Raw genomic sequence first — 17,406 nt, 5'->3', positions numbered from 1 at the left:
TTAATTCTTTGGTAAAGGTAAAATTTCCTAAAATAAATTCATAAATAAATTCATGTTTTGGATGCTCACATTAGAGAAATACATGTTGCTTTTGTCTAAGAAAAATATGTTTTTGGTTGCGGTAATCTAAGAACTACATGTACATATTTTGGTTGCTTCTATCAGAAATGATGATTTGATTTCTTGATAGAAACCACAGTAACATTTGTTATTGGTGTAATACAAGCCTGTTATCAATTCATGCCTAATAGCAACTCCAACTCCCCCCTTCAAACAAAAAATAAAGAAGAAAAAATTAACTTTATGTTGAACCTTACATCAATAAATTAAATTTGAATATAAATCTAAAATTAATCTGAATATATCTTACATACAATTTGAAAATTCTGTAATATATACTTTACAAATAATCTTGATTACACAAAAAAAATGTTGTTTACAGATTTAATTAGTGTGTCATTCTCCCTGAAGCTTCCATCACCAGTCCAGCATTATTCTTCATTAAGATATATATAACTGATACATGGTCCCAATTTACCACTGTACAAATTTAACAAGTGCTCCAAGCATAAAAACACAACATGTTTTATATTTATACAGTATAAACATGCTATTATATGATAAAGAGATTTTTCTAATAGATTTATCACTTAGCTAGCTTCAAAAACATATTTTTTTCTAATAATATAAATAGAAACATGCACAAATTGATTATGAGAAGAAATTTTCAGAAATTAATGAACATTATTGTATTTTAATACTTATTCATAGTGTACAGTTAAGACTTTAGGTGTCTGAAAATGCAATATAACAACTTCAAAGCAAAATTGCCAGAATTTGACTGAAGGTCAGTAAACAAATAATCAGCCTTTCACTTCAGCAGAGGTATTTTGACATGAAAAATTAAAAAACAGAGAACAATGCATGCATAAAAGTAAAAAAATCTGAAAAAAAGAGTTGTCTCCCTGTATTGAAAACAAATTTTATCAATACTGAGGCTGTTTCAATCATACACTTTTTATCCACATGATTTTTTTTTTTCATATAGTATAACGACCATGCTGCCATTTGTTATAGTGCAAAATTTCATGTTTATTATAAATAAAAATACAAATTGTATGGCTGTTTTATTCCAGTGCTGCAAACAATTGTATATTCTACCATTAAATTCCTCTACCTTTAATGAGGTGTTTTCTTAAGTAAGAGCTACACATTGGTTTAATTTTCAAACAAGAAACTACTTTTTATAAAATATCTGGCATATTATTATTATCATAAGTATATTAGATGACCTAAGATTTATCTAGTTTTATCATTTCTACTGATGTGAATTTTTAAAGTTAAAGCTATGGTTTAAAAAATTATTTGATGCTGAGACAGACGAGGAAAGAAACTTCTACAAAGGAAACGTGTTAGACTCTACCATGTCAAAGAAAACAAAATAAAACTCAAAAAGTGCCAAATAGATTTCAAAATTAACTATCAAGGCAAGTTTTGGCAAATAATGACTTAATTAAAGCAACTCAACCTGCAGTGCCTCGAATTTAAAGAATCAAATATCTAAATTTGAAAGATATTTCCAGCGTCTAGAAAAGGTTTTCCATGTGTCTAAACTGAATAGGTTTTTGTATCTATACAAGAAGGTTGTGTTTCTACACATGCATCACACATTCATACATATACATTATTACAGCAAACTTTATAATTGGAAACTTACGATCTTCATATGGTTTCCATCCTGTCAATTTCCAAAAAGAAATTATTTGAATTATTTCAAAATCTTCATTAATGAATACATTAAGTTAATTTTTCACCAAATCTTTGCTACATCATCTTTTTTTGTTGTTGCAGTCCCCTGTTTAATTTCACAGATGTTCTGTTTTCCTTCGATTTATTGCCTTTCTTGTGTTTAGGTGTCATACCACCATTGTTTTTCCCCTATTAGTCTTTGTTAAATTGGAAATTTTCAAAAAATTGTGCAGAATTTATCTTTGTTTCAAATAAAGAAACACTTGGCATGAGTAAAGTTTTATCCTGTCCAGTTCTACAGTGAAAATTTCACATACATTTTATTGCATATAAGATAATAACCATCACTGGAAGTAAACCAATCAAATTTTCACCCCTTTTTTTCTGTTAACAAGCTTTAGTAACCATGTCATCTCAAGTTTCCAAAATATTTTATAGAAGAACCAAATAAAAAAAGAATTGTGTTTTGAAACACCCAAGATATATGTTTATGACTCAGAATTTTTTTTCTGCAATGAAATGCAAGGTTAATTTCCTACAACTGTCAACTTCAAGGGAATATTTTTTTCAACCCTTTTTCGTATGAAACCCAGATGTGACGTACTATGATTTGATGGTTCTCGACCTTCATACTACCAAGTTGCATTTCGATGAAAAGAAATAAAAGCTGTAGCACCACAGCCTCCCAAAAGTGTCTATAATGACAATAAAAATTCTGATCCATTCGGTAATGAATGATTGACTGTCAAACGGCAGCGAGAAATCAAAAGTTACAGTCTTGCACCTGCTTCCGACAATCAAAGTCTTGATTTCAGGTTGTTTCACAAATATCCTTATCACAACTCCAAAATATGCATACATTTATTACTTTTGTACAAGTTCAATGACTTTCATGACCGCAGGTTAAGTTTTCTAAATGTTTTAACTCGAAATGAAATGCATGTCACAGCGATTGTTTTCAATTCCGCCATTTTGTTTCGTCACAAGTTTTTTTCTTTCAACATTCTTTGAAGAAAAAAATTGTGTTTGACAGCGTATTCATGCCAGATATGAATATATCGAATGCATTTAGTGTTTATTTAACTATTTATGGATCAACTAGGTCAAGAAACTCGTTAAAACATTATTTTTTCTGTTTTCATTGTGACCATCTAAAAATAGAAATTTAGGTATCCTTAAGGATAATTTCTGCCTCAGCTCCCCAGTGCAAAAAGTATAATTTCGGCTTGTGCTCCATGGTGCCAAGAGGATCATTTTTGTACGAAAGGGTTGAGGAATAGGTTGATACATGTATATGTAATGGCAGAACTTAAGTTGTTGCTGCAAAATTTAATTAAAAAAAATTTAAGAACTCTGTGTGAGGTTGACATACTGTATTGACACTTGTTAATTATTTTGAGACCAAAGTTGATCTAAATATTTTAATTCTTGTTTTATTGTGATGTTTGGTTTTTGTCTCCTGTAACCAACACCTTTTCTTTACATAAACAACAGAAATATTTGAACAATATTTACAATGTTTGAAGTCACTACAACATGACAACTTAAATGTATAGACATTTACACTAATATCCAATTGGAAGCTGTTTCCGTTGTTTATTGACCTAATCTAATTGATAAATTGTAGATTTGATTCTTTAATTAGTATTTTACAAGTTAAACCATTGGGACAGTTAGAGCTTTATTAATCAAGGACAAATTTGTCTGTATATTTTACGGCTGGTAAAAAATGTTTGACTGAAGTATTTTTTCTTATTGTATTTTAAATTAGTAATATGAAATTCTACTTCTGGATATTTTTTTTTAAAAAGGAACGTTAACAAAACCAAACCTTAGTCCACTCCCCCCTCAATCATACATAGCCTTTGTTAACCAGTCATATTCAAACCATGGTCCAATCCTTCAAACCGAATGATTTAAACTTTAATAACGAGTCATTAAAGCACCTTTTAAACTTTGTAAAAAGAATTTTCGTTTATAAAATTTACAATTTCAAAAGGCATATCCTAATAGTATTCAATAAATGCTGATCAATTGCCTTAGTGTTGAATGTGTCTCCTTTTATAACTTTTGAAATTAATTTGAGCTACAAATATTTGATAAAGATCATTTGTACTTAAAGCATGAACTAAGTAAAGGAAAATAAGCTTCTGTTAAGTTTAAATACAGACGTAAAGGCATTTAAAAGAATAGGTCATATATATAGATAAATTAAAAACAATTCATTGACCCATTTTACAGCTTCTAAAAACTTTGATACACATTTTCTGACGGAAAGAAAAATTAGGTTTCAATGCAAAAATCAAGAACCTATTAACAAATAGACAGCAAAGCAATCTGATGCTAAAAAAAGAAAGAAAAGAAACAAAGAAACTTCTGGATCAAAGAACACTCTTTCCTTAAAGGGGAGAGTAAGAAAAAAACTTAACGTTTATAATAAAGCATTTATGGTCAAGCTATGATGTACTGATACACTGACTGTGTACCCTTTTTACTAGAAACAGATTATAAAAATAAACTTCCATCAGCACAAAATTATCCAAACAACAAAATAAACAAGATATGATAAATATGATTTGATATGATAAGACAACCACTTATGATGTTCCTGACTTGGGACAGGTACATGAATATGTGGCAAGGTTAACCATCTTTCTCTTGTTAACTAAATGTCTGTCACAACAAATAAGCTATACATCCTCTCCTATTCCTTCTTGTCAAATCTGTCTAAAAATATTGTCAAACGTAAAAATCTATCTAAAAAAAACTATTCTCTAAATTATCTAGTCTTATCAGTTAACAACTTTTAACGAACTATGTGGTAATTAAAACTGAAGGGATAATAGCTGGACACCAGTCATATTAAGAGGGTACAGAAAACATAAAAATCATCTTAATGTTTTAATCACATACTATATAGTAAGGAGAAATCAAGCTTCTCTAATCAAAATTAGTGTTTATCAGACAGATATATCTCCAATGAAATTATTCCAGTAAATTGTGTGGTTCAAATTTCTTGAAATATTTATATTTTTGTCAACAGGTCGAAGTAAATATTTCTCAAAATTTTATGAAAATTAAACAAGCCAACCTATTTAAGTCAAAGTGTTGGGTACCCCCTAAAACATCTACTTGCTGAACATCCAAGGCTACCCTATTGACAAGAATAGTGATAATATTAAATAAAATAATCGAACATATGAAATTACCCACAATTTCTCACTTCTACTTTTTACCCCCCGATCCCACCCGCCTCCCCTTCCGCCTTGAAAATGGATGAATTGGCCCATAATCTGTCTATTCAAACTGTCCTCTTTACATATGATCAAATCCTCTTTACTGATCATCAAAAACTTCATTAACACAAAATAAAATGCTTCGCTGAGTGCAGCCTGATGCGACCGCAGAGGTCGAACCCTGAACAGTTGGTACAAATTTGGACACAATATTCAAGCTTGATACTGTCTGAATTTGGATTGCGATCAAATTTTTGACACAAAATAAATGTGGTCAAAGATCTTACAAATCTATTGTGCAATACTGTGCAATTGAAGATTTCTTCTTGAAACTTTTCAAAAATTCAAAATTTGAAAAATTTTGAAAAAAAATATGAATCCTCTAAAAAAGTTGGATAAAAAAATCCCCCCCCCCCCCCCCCCCCCAACTTTTTGAAACCCCCCTTGGAACTCGATCCCAGCCTTTCCTTTGTAGTATTGAACCTTGTAGTACAATTTCAGAGAGATCCATACACTTAAACACAAGTTATTGTCTGGAAACCAGAAAAATTTTGGTTTTGGCCCTTAATTCCTACATATTTGGGCAATTAACCCCATACTCAATCCTAGCCTTCCCTTTGTGATATGGAACCTTGTGGTACAATGTCAGAGAGATCCACACACTTACACACAAGTTATTGTCTGGAAACTAGAAAAATGCTTGTTTTTGGCCTCTTTTTGGCCCTTAATTCTTAAACTGTTGGCCCCATAACCCCTAAAATAAATCCCAACTTTCTACTTGTGGTATTAACTCATTCGCCCCCAAGAGATTTCTGGAAAATCAGGCATTTTCGAAAATTTGCAATCATATGCAAATTATATGCAAATTAGCAGACTCTTGATGCTGTAACTGATGCTCATCTATTAAACTATGTATTGAGATTTGGGGGCAGATGGCATGGGTGGGGGGTGGGGTGGGAGGTGGAATATTTTCTCGTGGGTTTGAACCCACCCCCACTGAAAAATGTTAACAAAAGATGCCCACCCCCACCTGATTTTGGCTACTTTTCACGTTTTTCCGATTTTGAACTCTTAAACGGCTTTTAAAGTGCCATATTTTCATGAACAGACATCTGAGAAGAGTTTATGGACCATGAACTGCTTGGTTGAAGTCCCTGCTATCATGAAAGTTCAGCTGGGGCAGTTAAAAAAAAGGTATGGAGGGTCATACGGGCCATCAAAGAATGGTTGTCGCCATCACGCCTACAGGCGGGATTGGGGGCTAAAGGGTTAAACATTGTCGTACAATTTCAGAGCAATCGAAATACTTATACACAAGTTATTATCCTGAAACTAGAAAAATGCTTGTTTTGGGCCCCTTTTGGGCCCCTAATTCCTAAACGGTTGGGACCATCATCCCCAAAATCAATCCCAACCTTACTTTTGTGGTATTGAACCTTCTTAAAAAATATCATAGAGATCCATTCACTTCAACTAAAGTTATTGTCAGGAAACCAATTTGTCTTCGGACGACGACGACGACATCATACCATTATACGATCACAAAAAATTTTTTGCGGTCGTATAAAAAAACGTGAAGAGCAAACGCACACATATTTAGACAATTTGAAGTACATAATATATTAAGTTTGAAATATATTCAATTAAGTTTAAAAATACATATCACAATGTGTAATCAAATGATAAAGCCTCTTGATTTGGTAAGTAAGTCAAAAAAAGATTAGGTGAAACCTAATCGAGATTTCAGTTTTAAGGATAACCTTTTATTATGGAATTTTAAACTTGGCATTTGTCCAGCTAACTTTGATACATTTGTTACTTATAATCTGAGATATAAATTATTTCACAATTTTAAACAGCTTATGTATTCTTTAAAGGATATTTCATGTTTTTCTTCAATGTTTAACTGTGACTCAAAGCATTTAAATTCCAGTCCAGAAATCGACATTGATAAACAATATATTTTGAATTTGTCAATTTAAGAAGTTCAATAAAACATCAGATAAACAACAATTAATTTTATAACACTTTACATAGTAGCCTAAAAATGTTATTTGTCAGAAAGTGGAATTGATATTTTTGGCATATTGTTCATTACAATTTACATAATTTCATAGATAGGAGATAGGAGATATATTTTATTGTGGGAGATACTTAATTCAGTTGATTTTGAAGTGAAAAAGCAAACCATAATCTCAAAGCTTAAAGGAAATACTCTGTAGATGCTTTAATGAGGGGTGGACAGTGGTAAGGGAACATGGGAATGAGGGGCTGGAATCGGGATTCAGGATGAGGGAAACAGGAGTCAGGGGGCCAGAAACGAGGAAGATGGAGAGTAAAAATTGAGATATCAGCCTGGGAAATTATTTTTTACCATTTTTCATTTAGGAGTAAGGGGAGGGAAATGGGAGGTGGGGGTAGGAAAGTGGGAATCAGGGACCCCCTGTCCACTCCTTCTTTAATAAACGATACCACTCAATGCTTGTACATTGAATATAATATAAAACATACATTTGATAAATTTTCAATTATTAGATTATTCAGTTTGAATTTAAAATTGCGTAAATGGACTGTATTTACATTATACAGAAGCATAAAGCATCACCTTCACTGCCAAAAGAGATGGCTATTCTTCTTTTGCATGACATAGAGATCTCTTGACTTGTTTTTTCTTGAATAAAAAAAGGCATAACTTATTTGGAATTTAGAGCTTCCTGTTAGTGACAGTGTTTGACAAGACTACAACAAAAGCCATTTAGTACAAAAAATTGTCAATATCCATTGTAAAAATCATATCAATTTACAAAACATAACAATAAACATTATGTAAAATCACCTTTACAAAAATATACTGTGAAATATGATCTGATATTGTCAGTTTGTTGTATATCACGTTACAAGGTAATAGTCATAGCAAGTGTGACAAATAAATAGAAATGCAATTCATGCATATGTCTTGATAAAACCAGATATGCTAGGACATACTTTGTGACCTTGTCAGAGGAATAATGACGCCCCTCTATTCTTCCTACAAACAAAGGTCACCTGGAAGGCAATGCCAAGTCAAAATGTAACTCGCCATTATACACGATTGATTCAAAGTTATACTAAATATCTGTAGGCATGTTAAAAAAAGTTGAACTGGGAGTTATTGCTCATTACTGACATCCCCATTGTATTTGTTTTAACAAGATTTTGGTGAGAGATGGATGTCAAAATGCATCTCACTGTATAACATGCTCACATGAAGCTTATTACCCAATTTAAAAAAACTCTGATTTGTAGTTTCTGAGAAAAAAGCAACGAAAACTTCATGGAACGGGTAGACACACTTAACCAGTATACCCCACTCCGTCTGACTGGGGGTACATAAAAGTCTGGAAATGTACTGCTTTCAAGAAAATTTTATAAGTGCAAGAGGTGTAATTCCCTTAAAAGTAGATCCTCAATAACTAAACTTCAATTTGTAACTCACCAATATATACTTATAAACCAAACAAAAATGTGTCCATAGTATTAGTACACGGATGCCCCACTCGCACTATCATTTTCTATGTTCAGTGGACCGTGAAATTTGGGTCAAAACTCTAATTTGGCATTCAAATTAGAAAGATCATAACATAGGGAACATGTGTACTAAGTTTCAAGTTGATTGGACTTCAACTTCATCAAAAACTACCATGACCAAAAACTTTAACCTGAAGCAGGACAGATGGACGGACAGATGATAGGACGGACGAACAGACGCACAGACCGAAAAACATAATGCCCCTTGCCCCTAGGTAGGGCATGAAAACAATTATTTACACTGCATCTACAGGCATACTGACAAAAGTCTGGACAACTATTGGATTATGGAATGACGGGATGACAGAAGGATCAATATGGGTGATACAATATGCAATGGCTTTTGAGCGACTTGAACATTAAAATGGGTGTTGATGAGGGAATGTTTGTTTCTGCTAGCTTTCAGTATTTCAAATTTTTGTTACAGTGTGTCTTTTTCACATATTTGTCAAAATCAATGTGTCCATTGTGTTTTAACAATTGGAAACTATTCTTTAATATTGATATTAGCCATTTCTTTTCTAAATTTTAAGAAACCTAAAAAAGAAATTCTTTCCAAATAAAGCAGAAAATATATAGACAAATTGGCATCAACTTTTTGCGATAAGAATTGAATAAGCAACAAAAACTAAATGTAATTGAAATTAGATTTTGAGCTTCTAACTATATATCAAAATTCCTAACAGAATAAATGAAAAATATAGGATATTAATAACTCAAGTCCTTGTATTTAATTGTACACATAGTAAAATGAGATGGCAAGAGACTTAGCCAAATCCACTTTTGGGTTGTATGGAATAAAAGCTTACTGATTTTATCTGCTCAGGGGGAAGATTTAAGAGTTTAAAAAAATGACATGATTTACTGCTACAAACCAAGTCTCCTATCAAAAAGCTAACTGACATTTGTTACACAGTGTTACTGCAGTGTATGGATGCTAAAGTAAAATATTATGAATTTATAAGACTATTAAAATAAAACTTTTAAAGAAATTTACAAAGTGAAAAAATTTACAGGTAAGAATGTGAACAGCTGATTCTCAACAGGTGTGCTACTGAAATAAATTCTTACTCCAGAGATTTTTACAAGCTAGATAAACTTAAATGTATCTCCCCTTTTATGTTTCCAGGATAATAACAAATTAAACCTGTTTGATGTCTATAGCTGGAAAAATTAACAATAAAACTTTTTTAAAGAGGTCGAAATTTTGCAAATCATTGTCACATTGTGTGTTTCAACGAAGACATCCATTTTATAACAGATACATTGTACAAGTTTTGTACACATCAGATTTTTTTCTATTTAAATTTTTTTACACTACCTCAAGCTGAATAATACATGCTCATGAATGCAAATATCATGTTTGTTAAATCAAGAACACTTAATAATGAACAATCACGATTGTATTTAGATTTCAGAGCAATAAGTTCTTTTCCAGTCAACTGCCATCGGAAATTCTAGGGCTCTCAGTTTTTCTTTCAATGCAATGTTCTGGATTTTCTTATTTACATGCCATTTCTTTGTTACCTTTCATCTGTTTCCAATCTCAATTAAGTGTAGCATAGTTCAAACACAAAATACAGTTTTATTCATAATTTAAACAAACAAAGGATTCCAAAAATTCCATCAGACTTTACAAGCAAAATCATGAAGGGCTTCAATAAAACATTAAAAATCGCAGATCTTAGACCATACTTCTAGACCCCTGCTTCAAACCTCAAACAAAATTGGTCATTATAATGTAAAAAACCATCAAAATACATTGTACTTTCAAATGTTCTGAATCTCAGTTGACTGTCTTGGAAGCAAATAACTTAATACCATAAGAACATGTAGGTTTGGCTTTGTATCACAGATCAAGCCTTGTGGTCATAAAAATTGTGGAGTAGCATTATTAACCAATCAAAGTACTGGCCTTGTCGTCATAAAACTTTCGAGCACGAATATCGTACTCAAACTCAGAAATCAACCCATCAAAATACTGGATTTTGTGTTTCAAGCACAAATCTTATGCTCTGAGAACAAATGTCGTACTCCAAGTACTGAGTAAAGTTTGATGACCGAAACCTCTGATTTTCTATTTTTATATTTTATAGATTTGTTGCATTGATCAGCAATGACTTCATTCTAATACCAATATTAATCATTGGCCGGCCTTTTGTACTCAGTAATTCACAACTTATCTGAAGGGACAATCAAGAGCTCATTCCTATACCTATATCAATCATTATGTCCGGCCTTTTGTAGTCAGTAATTCACTACTTATCTGAAGGGACAATCAAGAGCTTGAAAGACATATGGTATAAGCAAGAGTCTATTGCAGAAAATATATTTGTGCCCTCTAGATGTCTTTTATGATTGAATTGTGTTGTTGAGTTACTGTCTTATTAAAAACTACCACACAAATCCTTTTATTTAAATGGTCAGCATTATTCTTCTATTAGTACTTTTTAAAACAGTATGGTATAATGATATTAGAGAGCAATGTATGTACCAAAATAAAACCTGTATTAGGGGGGAAATTTTTTTTACAAGTTACTATTTCTTTTCTTTATACCAGAAAGTTTTATCTGCCTTGTAATCGGCTAGAATTTTGAATAACTTCTTGTAATTTCCCTTTTTAGTGGTCAATTATCCCTTTGGCATGACAATTTATTACAAAATCTGATCTTGACACTGTACATAAAAACTTTTAATGATATTTACTTACACAATAACTTATGTTATAAAAGTCAGGCTATTTAAACACAGAACATTCAAACTTTTACCTATCAGAATCAACAGTAGGGTCAAACAAACATCGCTGAATGGATACCAAAATATTCAGTACATGTGAATTGATAGCCTAGGAGTCAATACTAATTTATTCTAAACTTTGTCTGACTTTCTAAAAAAAAACATCATCAAATCATCCCTTGATAGCAAATGATGAAATAGTAACTACACATCATTTTAAATTTGGCAAATTTTAAAGAATAAAAAACTGATGGCAAGAACTTTTAGTGATGATGCTGGTTGAAGGTTGTTATGAATATAAAGACAATATTTGGAAAAGCCAAGCTTCCTCTTTAATTTGAATCAATATTCTTTATCAAGAATAAGATTTTCACGAATAATTTGCAAGTTGATAATGGCTCTTTATTCTATTGCAAATATGTATGTTGCAAAAACTTCATAGAAAACTAGAAGCAATATTTGAAATATGAATTCTGACATCAAGATATCGTTCAAAAAGGTATGAAGAATATATGTATATGTATGTTTTATGATTATCTATAAAAATTTAAGATCCAAATGTTAAGTGTAAATTGTTATACTTCAAAGAAATTTAGTTTGTATTTTCCAACTTCTTCTTTCTTGAATATTTGGCTATTCCTTGTGATATAACTTTATAATGATACAATTCAATGCAAGTTTGATGGGTTGTCAAGTAAATTAATTTAAATCATGTTTCGGTCATACTAATAAACCCAAAATCCATTCTTTCAAATTAGTAAAAAATAGAAAACTCATAATTTTTTTTAAGCATATTTTACAAATCATATCCATAATCTACATTTATATATATTATTAAACCGCGAATTTGATGCAGCCATCAACAGTTTATACAAAATCTACTTTAAAGCTTATCAGTAATATGACCCAACTACTCTGGTAATATGACCTAACGACATTGAGTAGCTTACTATTACAAAACAAGAGCCTTAATTGTATTACAATCACCATTTTAATTAAACAGCATTGATTAAAATTTAAAATAGTGTTATCCTTCTTAAGATCCATCAGATTTTCATACCCTGTAAACACATTATCTTGTAGACATTTAATCGGATTTTCGCTGACAATAGGGACACAAGTTCGTCTACAAACTAATGATGTCTGGGACAATAGAGACCTATTCTATGAAGGATCAATTCACTTTCATTCAAAATACTTCATGCAGCTTATATTTGAAATGATTCGTAATTTTTCAGTGAGAAAAAAGGAAAATTTGAAAGAAACTGAAATCTATGTTAGTATTGGTTTTTAAATAGCGGAGCAAGTGTTTTGATTCTTCTTTAACCTTTACCCTATAATTCCTTAATAGTGACCATTCCAATTCCTCCCCTTTACCAAAATGTTAGTGAAGATAAACTTTATCAAAAGGTGCTGATGTAACAAATTTTACAAAATCTTTGTTCACTTTAAGAACAAATTTGGATCTTACTTTTAAGATATAAACCAAGGGCTTTTCAAATTTTCTAACAATACAGTGACATCACATGTGTAAAAAAAGTTTATACCTATCGTTCAAATTTTTATACATGAATTGAAAAACATGATTAACCTAAACCATAATAAAAGAAACAGGACATAAATTAAATATTCAAAAAATTCTTTAGGTTGGTTGCATGTAATTCTAATGGTATTAGCCCACACAGCAAAAAGATAGTCGACTAAAATTTGAAACTCCTTAAACATAATTTAACTTTGAATATGTGCACATTGAATATTGAAAACATTTGTCACCTTTGAATTAGCTTTACATTTATTTCATCAATACACAAATTTTCAAATTACATTTTAACATGCAAACTTGATGAGCATGTTTCACTCAATCAAAATAGAATGGCGGTAAAAATATATTTTACATTATCTGTTAGATAAAGGTCGTAAAAGACACAGTTTGAAATTAGACTTAAAATGAAATTTAAAACCATATATTCCAACGAGTTGCCAAGCTCAACTTTATAAATGGCAGTTGATGATTTATAACAATAGCAGATATAACATGACATCCAATTCAAGCTTTTTAATGAATGGTTTTGATATAAAATTTTCAGACACAACACTTAGAGCAAATCATTTTAACTTTATATACACAAATCTGATATGATTATTTGGTTAATGAATATCATGCAAAATTGAAAATGTTTTTGTCATTAATTTTCTAAAATCAGGAAAAATGTTGCAACAAACTAATCTCTCTACAATATATTATAACCACTACAAACATTGAATGAAAGCAACCATCTTGGTACCATACCTGTTTCCAAGTCCAAAAAGCAGACATTACCAGAACCATCAAAAGCTACTGTGTCCGGTGTAATGCACAATGTTTGGAACATTTCTGGTGAACTCTTCACAACATCCAATACAAGGCAACATTCACGACACAAGGCCCATAACTCTTCCTCAGACAAGCAAAAATCTCTAGATGACAGAATGTCTGAAAGACTAATGGTTTCATCTCCTTCAAACTCAGGACTAGCATCTTGTTCATCTACTTCTCCTTCAGCAAACTCCATATTTGATGGAAGAAATTCTGTTTCCATGGTTATTAATCCATTATGAAATTAAAAAACTACACTTTAGCTGACCTGAAAATTAAACAATATTTGAATAATAGTCCATTAAAGTACATAAATATAATTGTATTGTCTGGTATTATTAAATGTAAAATAAATATCAATATACTTATATCTGTTAAAAGTTAAATAGACACAAGGCATTAAATCTGATTAGTTTGCTAGTTGTCTGATTCAGACAAATTCTTAAACAAAAAGAGTTGTTTTCCCATACTATAAACTAGTGATCATATATGTATTTCCATAGCTGCTTTCAAACTAAGAAAAAGATCCAGTATCCACTTTTCATTTGCATATATTTTTAGTACTGTAAAAAAATATCAAAGTTTTTCCAAATAAATTTACTCGTTCTGTAATTTGCTTAATTAAGAACTGGTTAGTTTGGCATAGCATTCCATTTCTGTATTATCTTCACAGCTTATTCTTTTAGTGAACTTTGTGCACTTGATGACCTCAACATGGGAAAGCATGTCTTAACAATGTATGTAGACAAGGGAAGTCATGTTAGATTATCATTCACTTAGTAACAAAAGGTATATATGTACAATGTAATGTCATTAAATTTCTGTATCAAATATAGGTGGTCTGCATATATTATTTGACAACTGGAATTCCAAATTTTGTCATTTCACTATGGACAATTGACCTTGTTTCCTTTGGTTATTTTATTATTAAGCCACTTTATAAGGACTAAGGACATAATCAATATAATTACTACAAAACTTCAGAAAAAGTAAATAACAGTAACTGGAAGCAGAGTTTGCTTATTTTCTCTTCATAAGAAAGCTGTGTGATCACTCTCCATTCATTGCATGTTAAAATTAAGCTGTATTGAATAAATATACTATGATTAAAAATAACATCTTTTCATTTTTAAAATAAGGTCAAGTACTGGTGTCTTTATCATAAATAGGCCCAATTGCATGCATGTTTAGCACAACCAAAGGTTCAAACGTTATAATTGTGAAGAAAAAAAATTAATGTACAAAATTTTGATCCATCATTTGCTAGAAGCCAATTGGTATATTTATCATACTAGATGTATCAAAATCCATAGAGCCTTTCTTAGTATTTCTGCAAATTAGTAAAACTATTCTATGAAAACAAAATGATTCAAACAAGAAGTTTTTTTTTAAAGTTCTTGTTACTTTGCTATCTCAATGACATTTATCAGAGCAACATCTACGTGGGTCTAGCGGATCAAGGGCTTTAATGAACATTCTCCAACTGACCTATAGCAAATATATTATATGCAGCCATTTCAGGACTAGCTAAATCATAAAATAAATTACCGGTCTACTGGGCCAGTAAAATATATATTTTCTATCATTAACAAATATTTTGGAGGGAAGCATGTTCACTTTGCCAATTAGACTGTCTTATATCTGCCCAACAAGTTTACACCTTTGTACACATATGAAAGTATATTTGTTGTATATTTGACAGAGTAAGTTGTGCTTAAAGCTTAAATTCGTTATGTATGAAACAAACAAAGACATTTGTTAAATATTTATCCAAATATTAAATTCTTTTGAAATATAACAATAAATAAATATTTTCCTATTAGAAAAGTATCGTCTGTTTTTGTGATTCTAATCCATAAATCTATAAATCTACAAAATGTTAAACAATAAAGTCAATATAATGCTTATGCCTCTATGCCAATCTTTGATAATTTTAATGTAATTGTTATTAAAATTACTGATATAGGGTATCTTCTAATGTTTGAATACCCCAACTGGCAAAAGCTGGGGAATACATTTGTCTGTGAGTCCATATACACTTTGTACATCTCATATCCGCAACTCCTCTTAACATGTGACTCGATTTCCAGAAAACTCTCAAAGATCATTCTGTATGTAATGCATTGTGAGCATCCTATTGCATTCATTTATCAAAATATTTTGGTTGATTTTTAATTGCAAAAATATATTTTTTTATTGAAAGGGGGGTTGAGCTTATGAGCTTACAGCATATTATGTTATTTTGCTTTAAGACAGTAGATACCAATTCTTCCATTGATCACAACAGAGAATGTAAATTGATATAAAAGCAGCCTGATGACATTTTCTGTCATTTTCAGTGTGTTGACATGCAAGCAGACAGAGAACGCTTTTTGATTATTTATAAATTTCAATCAGAAATGTTTAACCAATGTAGGAAAACTTTTCTTAGACTATAAACCCTAGATCATCTCTTAATACTTTTATTAATGATAATTTTGCTCAATCCATGAACACCATCACAAGTAAATAAATTGGGGTCCTACATGAAAAAGTCATTTGAACTGAGGACAGAGGACTCTGGACTATTTACTGTAAATGATTGTGTATATATATGTGAATTTCAAGTTATATTGTATACTTATTTTGTATTTGTCACAAACTTATTGTTTAAAGTTTACATGGCAATAAACATATGAATTTGAATTTTGATAATGCAGAAGCAATTTCATGTATGATTCAATTGAAATAAATATTACTGACTTGCTGCACTAAAACATAAATGGATTTAAATTCTCTTGACCATCCCTACTTAATTCTTACATACATGTATAATAATCCTCTTAGTACAACTGTTTCAGAATTTCTTGTTATATTAGCGACCCTCCAGTTATTTTCAATCTCATTTGCTTTTTTTTTTACAGGTTTCAAATAGAACACCCCCACCCCCCTTTTTTTCCTCCTTAAAAAACCTTCACATGCTTCTTCTTTTATCATAAAGAACCTTACATTCAAAGCACAAATTTAATCTTTTCTGCTTACAAACAAATTTTTAAGTTCAAATGACGATGCAAAACTGTACAAATAAAAATAAAACGTACCTTAACATGTTGAACAATATCCTAGTAAAATGTGTATTGACACAACTTTGTTGGAGTTATGTATTTAATGGTAAACTTTTATCTGCAGAAATCAATAAAACAAATGAATTGACCAATTTATTACTTACCTGAATTTTTACCTGTCCAGGTGTAAATTACAGGTATAAATCCTCCATACTCTTCAAAATCAGCTGAAATTTCAAAACTGTGCACTGATCAATATGTCAAATTGGATAAAAAATTGAAATAATGCCAGAAATATCATACAATATGTAATAGCCTAGTTAATGTGTTAATCATTTCAATATTGATGGTCTTGGTTGGACGATTACGGTACAGTAGTATACTACCCGTTAACTCATGCATGTCGAGACAAGTTTGTCAACAATCCTTTTAAAGTTCTATTCATTTAGAGGATGGCGTCAACAAACATAACACTTGATAAAAAAAGAAAGTTGTTAATTGCAAATAAATAGCATTATTTTTTCCTTTGACGAGTAATTTATTAAAATGCTTAATGAACTTGGAATTCTCCTGGCAAACTGATTTGGCAGCTTAAGATCCCCGAAAAAATTTAAGTAATTAAAATATTTAGGTAGATGGGTTCGAATATCAACTTTAAACATTTATGAATTGGATTTTAAATTATGTTAATCATTAAGTACACAATGTTATTGAATTC

General features: G+C 30.8%; 1 protein-coding gene across 4 annotated transcripts in view; it reads right to left on the bottom strand.

Annotated features, from left to right (window-relative positions):
- The window catches only part of LOC127735673 (kinase non-catalytic C-lobe domain-containing protein 1-like), a 66,566-nt gene extending 49,478 nt beyond the window's left edge, over positions 1–17,088 (bottom strand). The window contains exons 1-3 of one of the 4 annotated variants that reach the window (XM_052245922.1): positions 16,725–17,088; positions 13,579–13,912; positions 1,718–1,738 (exon numbers count right to left, since the gene is read on the bottom strand). In XM_052245922.1, the coding sequence (XP_052101882.1) occupies positions 1,718–1,738; positions 13,579–13,867 (310 nt within the window). In that variant the 5' untranslated portion in view covers positions 13,868–13,912; positions 16,725–17,088. The remainder of the gene's footprint in view (positions 1–1,717; positions 1,739–13,578; positions 13,913–16,724) is intronic. The other 3 variants (XM_052245921.1, XM_052245923.1, XM_052245924.1) reach the window with 3 other exon arrangements.
- Between the last annotated feature and the right edge of the window lie 318 nt (positions 17,089–17,406).

Source organism: Mytilus californianus, unplaced genomic scaffold (genome assembly GCF_021869535.1).
Source record: "Mytilus californianus isolate M0D057914Y unplaced genomic scaffold, xbMytCali1.0.p SCAF_3, whole genome shotgun sequence".
NCBI lineage: Eukaryota > Metazoa > Mollusca > Bivalvia > Mytilida > Mytilidae > Mytilus > Mytilus californianus.
Note: the sequence above shows the minus strand (reverse complement) of the source record. Positions and strands in the feature narration are given on the sequence as shown.